The sequence below is a fragment of the Trichophyton verrucosum genome (genome assembly GCF_000151505.1).
Source record: "Trichophyton verrucosum HKI 0517 chromosome Unknown contig00373_1.f1.exp, whole genome shotgun sequence".
Taxonomy (NCBI): domain Eukaryota; kingdom Fungi; phylum Ascomycota; class Eurotiomycetes; order Onygenales; family Arthrodermataceae; genus Trichophyton; species Trichophyton verrucosum.
In genome coordinates, this window is record NW_003315389.1 from 141629 (window position 1) to 159058 (window position 17430).

Below are 17430 nucleotides of genomic sequence, written 5' to 3' on the forward strand. Positions count from 1 at the left end.
GGATGACTGCGGGAAGATAAAGTCCGGTAAGCTCTATAGAGGGGTTCTCTAGAGGAGTCCTAAGGGCAGTCAAATATCCAGCTTGTCCTTTCCACAGCTTCTCAGATGCTGGATAACCCTGCCTATATAGCAGCAAAAATACCTCAAACTTCAATCTGTCCTTCATCTCTATCCATCCTGTCCTGAACCTGATGGCACTATATTCGACTGCTAGCCGGCTGTCTGTAACTAACGGCGGGGCAAAGTGGTGGGCTCAGCCCGGCAAGTTGATTGATAAGCGGCGCAACGCAACGTCAATCTTCGGCCCAGCTCGAAACTCCCGGAACTTTTTGCATCTTATAAATCTATATATAAAGACTACTTCTAGGCCGTTTAGAAGAGATAATAGACATTTCTGCCTGCATCCTTTATTCTGTTATAAATTTTCGACAGCCGGAAGTCTTCGGCTACGACACCAATGGACCTCGCAGCTTGCTACCCTCCAGAGCTCTCCTCCGAGCAGAAGCAGCATCTAGTTGCTACCATCAAGGACTGGTGTATACATCATGGTCTTGCTGTCAGACCTCCTCCGGCATTCGTACAAGGAACTTCTGATCCACAGGGTGTGCTGGCGACCAATGCCCCGGTGACTCTGTTCCCCAGTCTCTTTCCCCGGTCCTGCTATGAGGCGGCCGTGTCGGTGCAGGAAACATACAACCAGCTTTATGCCTCTATAACTACGGACACTGACTGGCTGGGAGAGATAATCGAGGAGTAAGTATTCTGCTTTTCTTTTCTTTTCTTTTCTTTTCTTTTCTTTCTTTCCTTCCTTCCTTCTTTCTTTCTTTCTTTTTTTTTTCTGTGCAAATGATGTATGGATAGTTATTAATTACCATTCCCCTGTGACAGCCTTGTGGAAGTAGATGACTTTGTGGCCGGCCTCTGGAAAGTTCATCTAGCTGTCAAAAATGAAGGATATGTACAGCCTCTTTCACTTGGCTTGTTTCGGTCAGACTACATGGTTCATGACCCTTCCGGTTCATCCAAAGAACCAGTACTGAAGCAGGTAGAATTCAACACTATTGCTGCATCCTTTGGAGGACTATCAGGACTGGTATCTCAGATGCATACATCTCTCCTATCATCTCCAACCGGACAGCCCATAGTGTACCCGTCACACCCAGCCTTCAGGGGTAACATACCACCCGAAAATACCGCTGTTCCTACTCTGGCGGGAGGCCTCGCCGCCGCCCATAAGGCATATGGTCCCTCCAAGTCTTCTCCAAACCCACTACCTCTATGTGTTCTTTTTATAGTACAGGCTGGAGAAAGGAATCTTTTTGATCAGATGGAGCTTGCAACCTGCCTCTCCCAGTCACACAATATCACCGTGTTCCGGGTTACAAGTGATGAGATTCTAGAGTTAACCTCTATTCAAGAATCTAACCCGGCTAGACCCATCATATATACCCCAAGATATTCTCCGTCTACTCAGTTCGAGGCTACCACTATTTACCTTCGAGCCTTATACGGGCCTCAAGACTATCCGGATGAATCGGCCTGGAAAGCACGAACTCACCTAGAACGCTCAACAGCCATTAAATGCCCAACGGTTCTCAACCAATTATCAGGCTGTAAGAAGGTGCAACAAATCCTAGCCACAGCAGTCAGCGGCCCTGAGATGGACTATTTAACCCGGTTCCTTCCCTGCACAAATCCTGGCAGAATACAGCAAATACGCTCTACCTTTGCACCACAGTATGATCTGGCCGAAGGAGGCCGTGGTAGGGAACTCGCCTTGAATCCAGAAACTGCTGCATTCCATGTCCTCAAACCTCAGCGTGAGGGAGGCGGAAATAACGTGTATCGTGACTCCATACCGTCGTTCCTCAAATCTATACCTGAAAAGGACTGGAAAGGCTGGATACTAATGGAACTCATACAACCTCCCCCGGCTAAGAATGTTGCACTTCGCAGCGACGGTCAAGTTCTCAGCGGTGATGTAATCGGCGAGTTGGGCACGTACGGCACAATTCTTTGGAACACTAATGGGGAGACACTGCATAATACGCAAGGCGGCTGGCTTATGAGAACTAAGGCCAAAGATAGTGATGAAGGCGGGGTGGCTGCAGGGTTTTCTTCTTTGGACAGTATCTTACTCGTTTAACGCATCTGGTGGGAGTATACATGATGCTAGAATTGAAGACACTTGATTTATCTCTGTAATGTTGTCCTAGCTGTGCTATCTCCATGTGGAATGAATTCAGGTTCAGGGGGGAGTGAAATTTCACGAAAAAACAGCTACTAAGATCCCGATCCCGAAAACTATCAAAATTTGATGCTCACTATCTATCCTGAACAACTGACGAGAGCCAGTTACATCAAGGTAGGCAAGCAGGTTTCCATCCGTTCCATATACAAGCCTTGCGAAAAGAATCTCATTTAAAATGACAGATAATGAGTAAATCACTGGTAGTTATCAGAAAGGTCAAGAAACACAGATATCGAGATATGAAACGAGGTTACCTCGACCTTTTCATCTGGGGAAATTGAAATGACATAGCGGCGGTAGGTAAAAACCCCAAGTGTTTGCCTATGCACGTTCAGCACCAAATAAATTAGAAGTTCCAGATGGCAGATGGAGGTAGTTAGCAAAAGGGTCGTTTCTCCTCATGCTCTCGTCGGTATGAGTATTCAGGCGATGATTGGGGTTGTTTCGGATTGGATATGTACCACCGCCGTTGAAAGCAGCGGATAACGGACCCCTATGCTGCGGGTGCAGGCCCAATTCAGAAAGAAGTTCCAAGTCTGAGTTCTGGTTGTCATCAGAGTCGCCATCAGACAAAGATGCAACACCCGGGGTTTCCCGTGGGCTATCTTCGAGTTCAGAGTGAGATGATAATGCAGGTTGAGATTCCTGGGAAGCAAGTGGCCGACAGCATATGCCGTCGCAGTCTTCTAGAAGGTCCTGGGTGTCACAGGATAGAACTAGCTGGCTTTTGACAAATGGATTGGTATACCGCGATTTTTGGGATTGCGCTGACGAACCAACACTCTCACTACGCGGAGAAGGGGTTTGCGGTAAAGGACCATTTTTGTTTGGAGAAATGGAGGGTTTCTGACTGATATTACGACCGCCAGGAGAGTCACCTTTTGGAAGGGGTTTGTCTTCAGAGCCATTTGCTCCTGTTTCTTTCACCTCGTCCTTTGCGCAGTTTGTGTCTGACTCTTTCTTTTCCATAGCCTTGTCAACCTTGGTTTCGGTATCGCCACTAGAAGTAGCATGGGTGAGGTTCTCCTCACTGTCAGTTGCCTTCTCAGCCTGACGCCTTAATCGATTCGCCGCTCTTCTGGCCCAAGTTTCAGGAAGATATTCTGGTGCTAGGGATCGCCAGTCGTCTTCCCCTAGAGCATTGGCGTAATCCTGGAGTTGGCAGAGGAGCTGAATGGTTGACTCTAGGCGCTGTCCTGGCAAATGAGGTCCTTGCTTTCCATCCATGAAGGTGTCCAGTGGATATCGATGAGGTGGCCCTCCATCAAGGCGTTTCATAAGGAGATGCAGAGGAATTTTTTTGCCATTTGCACCAGATGCATACTCAATGGTTGTAGTGGTGTTAAATGATATCTGAGACTGAGATAGGCGCTCAACTCTTTCGACTTCGGCTTTAGTGATGCTTCCCCGGCGCGTGGTCCAGCATGAAAGACCAAGAGGCGAGCGGGCTTCGCGTTCACGCCGCATATTCAATGCGTTGTCAGAAGGAATATCGGCTGGTGGAGCCGTCATCCGTGCTTTGATATCACGATAAGTAAGGCGGGAATCGGTCCGCATCCAGTATTCAAGCAGCCAGCCTGGAACACGAATGGATATATACCGCGGAAGAAATGGAAAATCTCTAATTATGTTAGATCCCTTGGTACTCGGAGCTGCATTATCATCCATCAAGTGCTGAACAGCAGGCCTAATAAAGGGTTCTTCTGGTGCTTCTAAACGAAAAAGCAGCGGAGGCAAGTGAGCCGAGCTGTACTTTGAATGATACGGATGCTCACATGTGTGAAACATATTCGGGGTGTCATCATCTGGACTCGGCCCATTAGAGTTGTGAAACATATACTTAAGGATTTTTAGTAAGGGTTTACTCACGTTTGCATGGGCTCTTAGCAGGGGTATGTTCTTGCAGAAGGGTGCCATCGTTAGTTGCATGATACCAGGACACTCGGTTCAACAAGCTCAATAAATCCTCGTAGAAAACATCAACTGATATGGGAGCCTGTCTTACCAGATGGGGCAGGAATCGAGGATCCTGCATCTTCCAGTGTATTCTCAGCCATCGGGAGCTTTTGCAGTTCAAGAGCTGCGTAAATGTAGGAGTGCTCAAAAAATGGATGAGTTGGTGAAAGACAGTGTCACTCACAAGAGAGAAGAAGGATAATTTCTTTGGCCTCTTGAGTGTGGGAGGAAGAAGCAACACATGCTTAGTCGTAAATTTTCCCGTTCCATTGTCGTCCAAAGTGCGTTTCCTAGATGAATAATGAAGAGACGATAGCAAAATATAATAAGACAGCTCATTACCTCACTACTGTGTCCCTAAAGTGTGGCTACTTAACCCTTTTTCTCCCTTATTTCCTTCAATATCTTATGATATATATGAATCGTTAGAAAAATACTTATTGAGAAAGGGTAAGAGATAAGGCAGTGAGTGTATATACGGAAAAGGGGAGAGTAAGAATGAATCAAAATCTGAGTGCTGCATCCGTCTCATTAAATATAAAGAAAGCCAGTATTATAAGCAAGTGTTATAATATAATATTGCATATAAGGATATAAATTCAGCTTCGCAGCAGATCAAGGAATTTAGATAAAAGGAGAGCAGGTATTAAGGGGTATCTGATAGTTAATAGCATGTTTAGCTTGCAAATTAATAAGGAGACAAGCAGATAAATATTATCTGGAGTGATGTGGTTTTATAATCTAGGTGTGGTTGAAGCAGTAGAGGTTACCGAGAATGATGTCTGCTTTTACCAAGGAGTATTTCAAATAACTCCATCCGCTTGGACGGTAAAAGATGTTTATAAGTAGCAGACATATATCTATATTCGATGATAGCCGCTACATAATAAATAAGCTGTACCGGCGTTAAGTTGACCTGTTGATCTTGATAGCTGAAGAAAGATGAGGTTGAAACTGAAGTCCATCTTTGATTACTAACAGGGACTAACTTCCATGACTAAGCGAAAGAACTCTATTGACAAAACAAAACAAAACAAAAACAAAAAAAAAAATAAAAAAATAAAAAAAAGGCACAATCTTTTTTTTTGGTATTTTTCTTTTTTCTAGTTTTTTTTGCCTTTCACTCTATTTTTTTATTCCTTTTGATCAGTCGATGTCATTTGCCAGGATCTTCCGTGGATTCATTCGGGTTAGCACCCGAAGTCAGTTGGGCCAAAGTCATCGTATTTATACGTATTTATACGTATTTATCCACGTACTCTATGAGCTCAGCTTCGGTCATGCCAAAATATTGATGTAATGGCTGGGTGAGAATCTCTTCTGCCTCTGCTGAAAGCCGCTGAAGGGTATCCTCATTGGCACTATCTTGGCCTAGGCTGTCGGAAGCTTGAGGGCTTTGTTTTTCCGGCTGGTTCGCCTGATGCTCGCATATTTTGACGAGATCCTTCAAGGTTTGGATGTGTTTGATATTCTCTATGGGACTAGCTGCGGTGATGGAAGCGTTGCTGACATTGCTTGTGGAGGAGTTGCAGATATCACTTGTGGAAGCATTGCCACCTGGTGCACTAGTAAGCTCACTGTTTTGTGGGTATTGCATCTGAGAGTCCATGTGACTTTTAATATATTCCCGGCAAAGATGTAAGAAATTGTCATTGGTCTTGACATCAGGGTTGTTTTGGATAACATTACGAACAATGTCTCCGTTGAGGTTTTCCAATGTGTGGTAATCTTGATCGTCTTGGCCGGGTCCGGATTGTCTATGTAGATCCTCAAAGTATTCTTCGTCACTAGCATCGAATAGTTCAATGTCCTCATCGTCACTAGTATAAAGTAGCTCGATATCCTCGTTGTCAGAAGTTTCACTGGGAATCTGGGTTTCTGATATTTGCTGTTCAGGTTGAACTGCGGCAACTGTGAGACAGTTGTTGACGGTTTGAGCAGTTTCTCTGGTGCTGGTGTTGCATCTAGAGTTGTGAAGTCTCTGAAGTTGTTGACGCTTCCAGGTAGGGGGAGAGCGTCGGTCTTTCCAAATAGGGTTCTTATGGATTCTTGGTGATATGGAGCGCTTGGAATGCCTGTTCTGTACTTTTCGGAGAGTTTTTTCTGGGTTCCAGATAGTCATGGGCTGGGAATCTTGCGTGGAAGCATGAGAGCGGGTTGATTTCCTGGCTGAATTCACAACTGGTTCCCAGGTGGTCAAGTAAGCCATGGCATCAGCAGTATCAGAATCGAGATAGGAATAATCAGAAACGGGGGTGAGCGGCTGCCAGAATGCATCGTCTTCATGAGAGTATGATTCTGCTTCATGAGGTTTCTGTGGCTGTTCTTCCTTACAGCGTCTCAGATAGTCTTTCATTATCGAAGTGCGCAGGATAGCTTCTTCGAAGTCTGAATCTTTTTGACATTCTTGGTGGGCATCTTCTGTTGTTCCTGCCAAGATCTGACTGGCAGTCTCCATGTTGGGTGCTCTAGCTCTGATCTCACCTGAGGCTGAAAGATTTGATGCAACGATATAAGCAGCCTGAGGGTCGGAAATCGCATCGGTCGCAGCGCTGGCAACTGCCTGAGCCGGCATGGTGTTAGCTGGAGAGGAACTAGGGGTAGGCAAACCACTACCGGGTGCTGTTGCAATTGGCATTGTAGCCGGAGGAGGAGTAACGGATGTGGCTTCTGCAGATGATGTGACGGAGGGTGGAGTCACAAGGATGAATTTAGATGCAGCTGCTTTCCTCTCCGGAGTGGTATTCGGGGTGTGATTTTGAGTTCCTTGAACAAATGCTGGCGCAAGGATAAGGTCTCGGGCGGCCATGCCTCGTCTGACTGTAGTGTCTGGACGTTTCGAATATTGTTTTGGAGTTGGAATCCGTTGAGTAATGCCATTTTGATCCGTATACGTCCCTGGAGTTAAGCCCCGAGTAGTGTTCAGGTTGAGATCAATGCCCCTCTCAATGAACTTGCTTCGAATGATCTCGATGGCGGTATCAGTCTGTTTACTAGATACTCCCCAAGAGGCAAGGGAGAATGCCTGACGGAACCGAACACCACGCTGTTGTAGAGTGTTTGTGTAGATTCGGTATTTTGGGTTCATTCGATCCGTAATGTCACGGAGTTGAATACGTCTGTCCAGACGCATCCAAGCTTCCACGCGGAATTCTTCGACATTGCTGGAAATACGATTTGGTAGGAGGTCGAAGGCTCTGATTGGTGGATGCTCTGGCCATGGTAATGGTTTAAGAGGAACATTGATGTTCCCTCTTGGCCTGTCCGGGCCCCTGAAAACGTAGAGTATATCAGGAAGATTGTGGAAGCTCCACGAGCTTTGAGATGGGACGACTTCGGTGTAATTCTCAGGGTCGTCAGTGCCAGCTCTACACGGCTGTCTGGGCTGCTTTGCTTCCCCGATATTGGCAGTGACAGGGACTTGCTGGCTGGCTGGATTGGGTGCTGCCACAGGGGCGATAGGAGTAGTATTGGCAGCAATTGGATCGTGGATGAGTGGGTAAGAATTGACTGGGGGAGCCGATGTTGCTGGAACAGCTGGAACGTTCACGAATGCAGCAGTGCCTTGATTGCCGGCTGTAGTGATGCCATTAGTAAAAGCCCAAGAGATAAGAATATATGTTTTCCTATCCAAGAAAGGAATGCTTACTGTTTCCTGGACCCTGAGCACCAAGGGTATCCAAATTGAAGAAGGACAGAGCATCGATTGCATTGCCATTGGAAGAACCAAAGGTGTTAGGGGCCAATGGGCCACCGGCTGCCATGTCCATGGACATTTCAAATCCGTTCATAGAAGATCCCTGAAAGTAGGCCATTATGTTCGGTCAAGTTTTCTTAGGCTTTCTAGGATTTTGTTCGAACGGAATAGCCAAGCGGCTCTCGGAGGTCAATTTAAAGTAGAAAAGGGGTAAATTGAAATCGGCTTCGAGAAGCTGAAGCCTTTGCGTAAGGGAATTGGAATTGATCGAAGGAGGCAGTAAAGCAGGTAAAAACAGAGTAGAGATCTCTTTGAGTCTGAATTCAAGGACTTTGGAGTTGCCAATTTGACGAAGAGAAGTGCTTGAAGCGAATTGGTATCCGAAGCTCAACGAACTTGTAGAGTAGCTATCTTGACGAAAAGAGCAATGGTCAAGGAGAAGAAGAGAAGGAAGAAGGAGAGGAAGGAGAAGAAGGAGAAGAAGATATGAGTGCAGAAAAGGGGGCTTCATCTTGACAGAACCTGACAGAATAGGGGGGGCTGGGAGGTCTACGGGGCGCAGAAGAGGGGGTGGGCTGGAGAAGTTTTTCATGAAAGAAAGTAAGACGAATAGACCGGTCCTATATCGTCCGATTGTGAGTCCGCCAGAGACTCCTTTTTTGATCTCTGACAGCCTACAAACAATAGGAACTTGAGCTGACATCTATATAGCGATCTATATAGAAGATATCAAAATGGACCCACTAGTCTGTTGCGCACAGGACAAGTGTTTTGAATTCCCCGGAAGTATGCATGGTTAGCTTACTAAACAACTGTTTCGACGTTCGCGCACGAATATCTTCAGTTACCAGCCACCTTTGGCCCAACCACAAGAACGAAAGCGGAGACGCAAAAGAGGGGTAGAAGCTGCTGGACATGATTTCTCCACTGAGAGGCAGTGCTCCGCCGATATAGGAGCGCTTTAGGCGCAGATTTTGTTGTCCACGGAGAGTGCGACGAGTTTGAGCTCTATGGGGCATAAAAGGGGGCTTATAGATCTGGTATCGAGTCTGCTCTGGACTGTAGGAAAGGGAAAAATAAAGCTATAGGTATCTAATGGCCTAGTATTTCATAAATAGCTTTGGATATTTGTTTAGAAGCCTCCTGAACAGCTTGGGTATTCATGCTGGCTTAACGTGGTTCATTTTGTTGAATATCCTCCCCCTTTTGGCAATCGACGTTTGTGATATCACGTGATACTATGTATTACATAATATCGAGTTAAGCGCGAGTGCAAACAAAACAAACAGGACAGCCGGCAAAAACAACAGCAAGAAAACAACGGCAAAACCGCAGAGGACTCAGGCCAAAAAGAAGGGTATCTAGATGGAGCAAAAAAAGACCAAAAAAATATACATACGACAGTCGGGATTCGCTGGTGGTCACCCACCCAACTACTAACCGACCGGCAAGTGGCTTAAGTACAGCTGAGCGGACGGGAAGCTCTGTTTTCCACTTCCTGTGGTCGTATGTGCTTGGTTGTCGGAAGATTCGCAGTTTTCTGGCGGTTTTCTTGGTATTTTCACGCCAAGAAGTACCGCTTATATAATCATAGAACTTTAAATAATTGAAAGCTTTGGAGAATGGGCAAGCTTGCTGAGTGTTGCACATCCATAAACAACCATCTATCGGAACAAGGCAAGCAATATCCTAGTCTATAAGCTCAGTGAATCATGAGCAGTAATAAACGAAAATGCAAATCCGGTTCTGCGGAGACGCTGGTAACGCTTACTTCGCGGAAGCCTCAATGGGCGTATCTCCACCTTGAATTGTACAGTGACACCCGTGGCAGATATGTCAATAGATCAATGCGCAGCAGGACATGAAAAACAATGGAACATAACGTGGAGCTAATTTATATTGATACCGTTAGAGTCTCTGCTTCCGATTCAATTGCCAAGGCGTCATCTACATCAATGGCACTAGACCCCCTCACGGCCAAAACCTATCTGACTGCGGCCCTATCTCAGTATCTTGGACTGTCCGGTACCGCTATACCCGTTGATATTTTGAAGATAGGTAACAGATTAGGCCAATCGGACGGCAAATCTGTCTGGATTCGGGTACCGTATGACGATGCTGCTGCTGTCACTGCGGCGATGAGTTCCTGGATTGGCGCTGATTCCGGATCTGGGTCATCAAACGTAGCATGGAGAGTCGTATCGAGGCGTTCTCATCTCGGTGCGCTTGTTGGAGGCAGTGGGAAGGAGCTCTTCATTCCCTGAGGCCTGATACTGAGGCTTCTGATGAAGCAAGGGAAGTATAATTTGAGAAGGACGGTTGACAAACACTTTCGGCGGGAGATACATAGCTTGCCATGGGTCTCGGGAGGCACTCTGCAGGCCCCCTCCCCATCTATAGTGGGTACGCAGAAACACCTTCTAGTGCACATAGTGAATCATTTCAGCACAGAGTGCTGAAGATAATAATTTTTCATCGGATATCTACAAAGTTTCATGGCGAATTACTATCCTAGATTCCAGACATTGAATATCCATTCACAAGGACAATTTGGCAGACTATTTTGTTTCGCTGTATATAATTTTGAAACACCCGACAGGACAGTGACGAATAGATCAAGATAGACCTGAAAAAAAAGAGCATTCAACAACATGCACAACTCCCACGCTATATAAAAGCCAAAAATGAAAGCAAAGAACTGATGCCGAGTAACGGTAGTGGTAATTAGCAATAACGGTATATGGATAGGAAACAAGGGCTAGGAGAGCAAAATATGTTGGACCAAAGGCAGTGGGATTTTTTCCTGGGGGGAAGGGGGGGAGACTTTTTTCGAAAGGGCATATGTCTATGTAAAGGAGAGTGGGAGCAACTCTACCACACTCCTATCACCGTGGATTCCGCGTCATATCTGGGATGCTATTTCATGCAATGGATTCATCTTGGCCCTTCACGGCCAACGCTATGTCTCTTGATCCAGCCTCGTTGAGTCTGGCAGGGGTAAGTGTGGCTTTGGCCTTGAGAGCAGCGCGGATATCCTCCACACTGCGGTCCTTCCACATGTTAACACTGCTCTTGCTGAGTGGGTAGAGAACATAGTTGTGCTCGCGGTTGATGAAGTCGTCTGCCTTAGCTGGAGGAGTGGAGGTGATGATATCAAGGTCAGCTGCCAGTTGTTGGCAGAAGACATCAAGGGGAAGATCATTGACGTCATCGCCGAAGGGGTTTTCGATTTCAGCACAGATGGAGGCAATGCCGTGGATGATGTAGGTAGCAGCTATTACACATTAGTATGGAGATGGACGATTAAGAAAAGTTGGGAACACTTACCGATAGTTCCAGGGATGGCAACCCATTCAAGTTTGTTGACGAGCTGGAAGGGCAGGGCGAGAACGTAGAGCCAAGTGATTTGAGAAATCAAGATGGTGTACGCCAATGGAAGGGGAGTGTTAAGCACACGCTCGTTGCCGGTCATAACTTCTTCCAAGGCGTTGAGACAAGCACCAGCTTGCGACTGATGTACAGGCATGGGAATCGAACCGTTAATCAACGACTCGTGGATATAAGCGGACAGGTAATTGAGAATCTCGGCCGGCAAGTTTCCGAGAGGTTTATCGGAGCGCTTAATCTGCTTGCGTGGGTTGGACATGGCCATTGGAATACTTAAGTATTGGCCAAGAGCTTTCATCATGCCTGGCTTCTTCCCTGATGCCGCATTTGGGTCGTTGGCAGCTTTGGCAAAGGTATCAAGGTGATCAATAAGGCCGGAGATATCCTCATAGCCGCTACCAGGCTCGAAACGCAGTTTATGCTTGAGGGCAACAGCGAAAGCCACGATGAGGTTGATTCCAGTTCTAAAGAGTAGTCAGTAAATGAACAAGAGCTAGAATGACATAACTGTTGACCGGACTCACAGCTTGGAGATGATATCCTCCTTTCCTTCTTCACCTTCGCGCTCGGTCTTATGAATCCAGATGATACGGGCCAAAGTGCGGGAATTTTGCATCAGAGATGCCCAGTACTTGCGACCTTCACCATAACTGAAAGTGAACAAATGTTAGCCTGATCACAGCCTAGCATGAGGTCACCAGGGTCCATCATACCGTTCATAGGCAGTCGAACTTCGGAGGGAGAGAGCAAGACCGACGACGAAACCGAGAACAGTAAGGAGAGTTGAATCAATGCCGACTGGAGAGCGTTAGACCACGTTGCTCTTCATGTATTCATCTGATACATGGAGGTTCAACATACGAGGAACGCCACCCAAGCGAGTTACACATGTAATGAGAGTTGACCAGCAAGCCATCATTAGCAGTGGGATAATCATTCGTGGCATGACACTGCCATGAACTCGGAGGAATAGGGGCCATTTCGAATGCCTATCGAGATTCCTAGGCCCTTTCTACAAGTTCGACACAGTTAGCCGAATGTCCATTTTTACCGCCATGGCGGGAAAACGGAGGAAGAATAAAAGGGCCACTGACGAAATAGTCGTTTATATCAATTGTGTTTCTCTTCGAGAGCATCTGCTGGGGTAGCTTGAGGTCTGAGGCAGCTGCTGCACCACTGATATATGTAGGTCTAGGGGTGATCTTTGAAGGAGTGGATTGACCGGTCTTTGGTGGTTCACATTTGGTCTCCATGCTGGATGCCTTGCTCTGAGCTCGAAGATTCTGGGGTTGAGGAGCCGGCTCCTGCTTGTGGGAAATCTCGTCGCTCATATCAGCAATTAACGGATGGAGTACGAGATGGAGTATATAGATGCAGGGTAGATTTGATAAAGGATAGACAATGGTATATAATGTTCAGAAAAAAGAAGGACAAATGCTCGTAAAGAACGAAAGAGTGAAGATCTACTCCGTATCGCAACAAACAAAAGGAGATAGCAAGCGGGATTGGGGAAAACAACACGAAGAGGAAAAAAAAAGGAGAGAGTGGAAGGATCAATTCAAGAAATATTTTCTGGATCCCCTGAAGGCCTGGAATGAATGGCGATGGCCCACCGAAGGGCGCTAACAAGCAGAAGGTTGCTTGTCCCCTGTTAGGACGGCGGGAGAAGGTGAAACAACACGTTGCAGGCGTCACAAAATGCCTCGGGCCCTGCCGCACATGCAACTTAGCCCCCAAGCAGCCTGATTCACCATTTTTCATCTTTCTCTTGCCTGGCTATCATTGAAAATCGTGGCGATCAGGATATGGCGAGTGGGTTCTCTGGTGGAAGATGCTGTACAAAATGTCTCTGTTGGTACGGAGTACTCCATCGAAAGTACCTATAAATAAATAGAGTAAATTAAGGATAATTTACTCCGCCGGGCCGTTTAGGCAACCTTATGTTTTGGCAGGAGACAGAGCGCATATCCTCTGCTGCTGTGATATCACTAACAATCTCGAGGCATGTTGGGAAAGAAAAAGGAAAGCGAAAAAAGTGAAGTTCAAATCCTTCCCCTTATCTTCGGCCATCCGGAGCCTCCCATATGTATGAATAATGTAAAAATTGCCGTTTAGTCGTTTAGTTGAGCGTTAGTCCAAGCCTAAGGTCGACGTTTTGTCATCAGCGACAAGGTTCATCGACCATGCCTTGGATGTGTCAGAGGGGGTCGAGTGGTGCTTATGCAGGCTGAAGGATTGCAAGGGATTTGAAGAAAGAAGAAAAGAGCCAGCGAACCAGGGAGAGGCAAGGACGTTTGGACCAGGAAGGCTGACGTCTTGATTCGCTGCCAGGCCCAAGGGGACCTGCCCCTACTTCAAGGCTGAAGATGCGACAAGCATGAGGAACTAACCAGTTAAAAGGAGCCGGGCATGTGGCAGAAGAAAACTCGACAAGATATTGTTTGACCAGCGATCAACACCTCATCGCTCTGTTTAGTGGTGACATTTAGCGACTTTGTGGACCTGGTGAAGATGTATCTTGCATCTGTGTTATTTTATTAGTGAAAGATGGCCCCTAAGATTTATGTCTCCTGCTGCTTGAGGCAGTCGAACGAACCTTTCTCCATATCCTGCTCATAAAATAAACATGAACACGTCGATCTTAGCATTCATTCTCGTGCTTGTTGTATTGGATGCCAGCTAACTAGCTAAGCCTGACTGCGGTGCAGAACAGCCTGAGGGAGAGAGAACGAGAAAGAGGGAGTCAGAAAGAGAGGAGCGGCGCCTCTGATACCCGCTGAACCGCATCACTGCCCAACATTAACTAACATCACAACTCACGAGATCCCCTCTCTGATCCGGCTCTAGGCTTTCTTACTGGTGTCAAAGGGCGTGTCCTATGCACATAACCTGATCCGTACGGTGTCCATACCCCATTATTCTTCGTGTAGATTGATGGAGTCAAGCATCACTCCAAGCACCGCTCCAAGCACCCAAGCACCGAAGAGCCGACGAGACACTAGCCTAGCTGTCGAGCCCGCCCGCTAGATCAGCCACGGTTGCAACGCCTTCGGTCTGGCCACTGTTTTCGACACTTCCAACACGTACTTGTTGCCACCAGCGTATCCAGACGTCCTAGATACCACTCCATGTCTCCCTTCATGTCTCTTCTCAGATTGCCATCTCAGATTCCATCTTAGATGGAATGTCGTTGTCATTCTCAACTTCTTTGGGAAGTCGCGACTTCCATCCACCCCTCCCTTCCCTTTTCGGTAACTCCGACGCCGGGCCGGTCCCTGATGACATAAGCATTCTTATCTTATCGTGGCGGGAAGTTTCCTCCGCATCGGGACTAGCGCCTGACCCCTGATTGGGCGGCTCGGCCGAAGAAAAGCCGGACACCTCGTCATGCGGGGGGAAGCTAGACAGCTCAACAAGAACAACATCAACAACAAAAAGGCACCACCAGCTTGAATAGCCGGCGCTTGTCTCTGGTCTTGTCCCAGACTTATTTTAATTAAAGCCCGCCCTCACCCGCTGCCGGGCGACTCTTCCATTCTTTGCATCCTGAGCTCTTCTTTTCTTCAGCGTGTGTCTACGATGGCTTCCATTCTACGTTCCAGAGCCGGCGTCAGGGCTGCTGTCCAGGCCAGATGCTTTAGCTCGACCCCGAGGCATGCCGCTGCCTCTGCTTTCTTCACCAACGAGCCGGCTGGTCCGACTGTAAAGACTGCCATCCCGGGACCAAAGAGCAAGGAGGCCATCTCCCAGCTTGACCGCGTCTTCGATACTAGGAGCTTGAATATGCTGGTTGACTACCAAAAGTCCACCGGAAACTAGTACGCTATAGCTCCCTCAATTACACTGTTTACGGGCCAATTGGACGGAACCACTGACAGACACGCTTGGTGTAGCATTGCAGACTTGGATGGAAACGTCTTGCTTGATGTGTACGTGTTTCTCCGGTCGAGCTGAGATACCCTTATTTTCCCGGCTAACTGACGGCTCCTGCAGGTTTGCCCAGATTGCTTCTATCCCAGTGGGATATAACAACCCCGCATTGCTTGCTGCCACCAAGACTACCGATATGGCCAGTGCCCTCATCAATCGCCCAGCACTCGGCAACTTCCCCTCTCACAACTGGGCAAGCATCCTCGAGTCCGGTCTCTTGCGAGTTGCCCCAAAGGGCCTTGACCAGGTGTTTACCTCTACTACCGGCTCTGATGCCAATGAGACTGCCTACAAGGCGGCTTTCATGTACTATGCTCAACGTCAGCGTGGTGGTCCTGATGTAGAGTTTTCCTCCGAGGACATCTCTTCCACTATGGTAAACCAAGCTCCTGGCTCCCCCAACTACTCCATCATGTCATTCACTTCCGCGTTCCACGGCCGCCTCTTCGGCTCTCTTTCCACCACCCGCAGCAAGGCCATCCACAAGCTTGATATCCCGGCCTTTGACTGGCCCCGTGCTCCTTTCCCTCAACTCAAGTACCCACTCGATCAATTCGCTGCTGAGAATGCCGCAGAGGAGAAACGCTGCCTTGAGGAAGTTGAGAGGCTGATCAAGGAGTTCCACAACCCTGTCACTGCTGTTGTTGTTGAACCAGTCCAGTCTGAGGGTGGAGACAACCACGCCTCCGCAGCCTTCTTCCAGGGTCTCCGTGAAATCACCAAGCGCAACAACGTCCTCTTGATTGTCGACGAAGTTCAGACCGGTGTCGGTGCAACTGGTAAATTCTGGGCTCACGAGCACTGGAACCTATCCACTCCACCAGACATTGTCACCTTCTCCAAAAAGGCACAGGCCGCCGGTTACTATTTCGGCAACCCAGCTCTGAGACCTAACAAGCCATACAGACAGTTCAATACATGGATGGGTGACCCAGCTCGTGCTCTCATCTTCCGTGCCATAATCGAGGAGATTGAGCGTCTGGATCTCGTCAGGCACACCGCACAGACAGGTGACTATCTCTTTGCTGGTCTTGAGCGCCTGGCCGAGAAGTACCCCGGCCAATTCAATAATCTACGTGGAAAGGGACAAGGCACCTTCATCTCATGGGACAGCCCTCAGCGTGATGCAGTGCTAAAGCGTGGTAAGGAGGTCGGCATCAACATCGGTGGATGCGGCGAGTCGGCCGTCAGGCTGAGACCCATGCTGGTCTTCCAGAAGCACCATGCTGATATTCTCCTCGAATCTCTCGAGAAGATTGTCAAGTCATGAAGAGTGCCGTATTATCGCTTCGATTGTTATGTTTCATCTTTTTCTTCTGGTTTTTTTATGTGCAAATTTGCACGTTTGGGTCATTTCAGGGAGAAATACGATCCCTAGCTTAGCTTTAGAGATGTTTCACGAGCCTAACATGAACTTCCAGCATGCTTCTTACTTGCTGCAGTAAATTTATTTGTTTTGTTCTCCCGATGAACTTCTGCTCTATGATTTATTTTATTACGTATGTAGAAGTCCCCAGAAAAATTTATGTCTGAACACTAAAGGCACTATGAACGCCTTCGCCTTGCTACCAGCCAGTAAACCAAATAATAGCACCGAACCCCTTGAATCAAACCCATGAGCTAGTGTGTATAAATCAATTTTAACCGTCGTTATCGGCGGCACTCCCATCTCTCCTAAAAACACCAGTTAGTCTCAATCTTTTTTTTAAGAGTACAGTCTTATCACATACGGAATATAGGTTATCCCCGCGTCTTCCAAGTCACTCAATACCTCAGGCGGTAGCTATAATCCATCCCGATTAGCCCATCTGCTAGAAATCCAACAGGAGAGTAATATCCACACTCACCGATCCCACAACCTTCACGGCGTATGTTCCAGGAACATACCCGTCCAGTCTCTGCCAACGAGCTACCCACGAAGTGCGCTCGTCAGCCAAGGCAACCAATCCTTCAAAGACCTGAGAGGTACAATCTTGTATCGCTTCCGAGTTTCCGCGGAGGTTCAGCACGGCTTCGCAGTTTGGGCAGCCTTCGTTCATGAATTTCTATGAGATATCTCGTTAGCTCTGTGTTCCGGGAGAGGTATGAGGGAGCTGGGAGGGGACCGAGGTACGTTGTGTAGCTGGACAATAGAGCAAACCATGCATGCGCGCAGAGAGCGCTGCTGGTTCGCCGAGACGTAGAAGGACCCGGATGCCATCTTATAAGT

At 47.5% G+C, this 17430-nt stretch overlaps 6 protein-coding genes across 6 annotated transcripts, besides 1 other annotated feature; 2 read left to right on the plus strand and 4 right to left on the minus strand.

Moving 5' to 3' along the window:
* Positions 1–457: 457 nt before the first annotated feature.
* Positions 458–2146, plus strand: TRV_04892 (uncharacterized protein; the record flags this gene model as incomplete). The annotated part of the gene is made up of 2 exons (XM_003020981.1): positions 458–753; positions 889–2146. The coding sequence occupies 2 exons, from the start codon at positions 458–460 to the stop codon at positions 2144–2146; spliced, it is 1554 nt and encodes a 517-aa protein (XP_003021027.1).
* A 426-nt stretch (positions 2147–2572) lies between these two features.
* TRV_04893 (uncharacterized protein) lies at positions 2573–4286 on the minus strand (the record flags this gene model as incomplete). The annotated part of the gene is made up of 2 exons (XM_003020982.1): positions 2573–3963; positions 4121–4286. 2 exons carry the CDS (start codon positions 4284–4286, stop codon positions 2573–2575), a joined length of 1557 nt encoding a protein of 518 aa, XP_003021028.1.
* Positions 4287–5444: 1158 nt separating this feature from the next.
* On the minus strand, positions 5445–8022 carry TRV_04894 (uncharacterized protein; the record flags this gene model as incomplete). Its single annotated transcript, XM_003020983.1, has 2 exons — positions 5445–7783; positions 7857–8022. 2 exons carry the CDS (start codon positions 8020–8022, stop codon positions 5445–5447), a joined length of 2505 nt encoding a protein of 834 aa, XP_003021029.1.
* Positions 8023–8331: 309 nt separating this feature from the next.
* Positions 8332–8394: a sequence feature (Short protein (TRV_04895, EFE40412.1) was converted to a misc_feature.).
* Positions 8395–10825: 2431 nt separating this feature from the next.
* On the minus strand, positions 10826–11907 carry TRV_04896 (uncharacterized protein; the record flags this gene model as incomplete). The annotated part of the gene is made up of 3 exons (XM_003020985.1): positions 10826–11178; positions 11232–11755; positions 11816–11907. The coding sequence occupies 3 exons, from the start codon at positions 11905–11907 to the stop codon at positions 10826–10828; spliced, it is 969 nt and encodes a 322-aa protein (XP_003021031.1).
* A 385-nt stretch (positions 11908–12292) lies between these two features.
* Positions 12293–12622, minus strand: TRV_04897 (uncharacterized protein; the record flags this gene model as incomplete). Its single annotated transcript, XM_003020986.1, has 1 exon — positions 12293–12622. One exon carries the CDS (start codon positions 12620–12622, stop codon positions 12293–12295), a length of 330 nt encoding a protein of 109 aa, XP_003021032.1.
* A 2248-nt stretch (positions 12623–14870) lies between these two features.
* On the plus strand, positions 14871–16491 carry TRV_04898 (uncharacterized protein; the record flags this gene model as incomplete). The annotated part of the gene is made up of 3 exons (XM_003020987.1): positions 14871–15109; positions 15185–15220; positions 15285–16491. The coding sequence occupies 3 exons, from the start codon at positions 14871–14873 to the stop codon at positions 16489–16491; spliced, it is 1482 nt and encodes a 493-aa protein (XP_003021033.1).
* Positions 16492–17430: the final 939 nt, after the last annotated feature.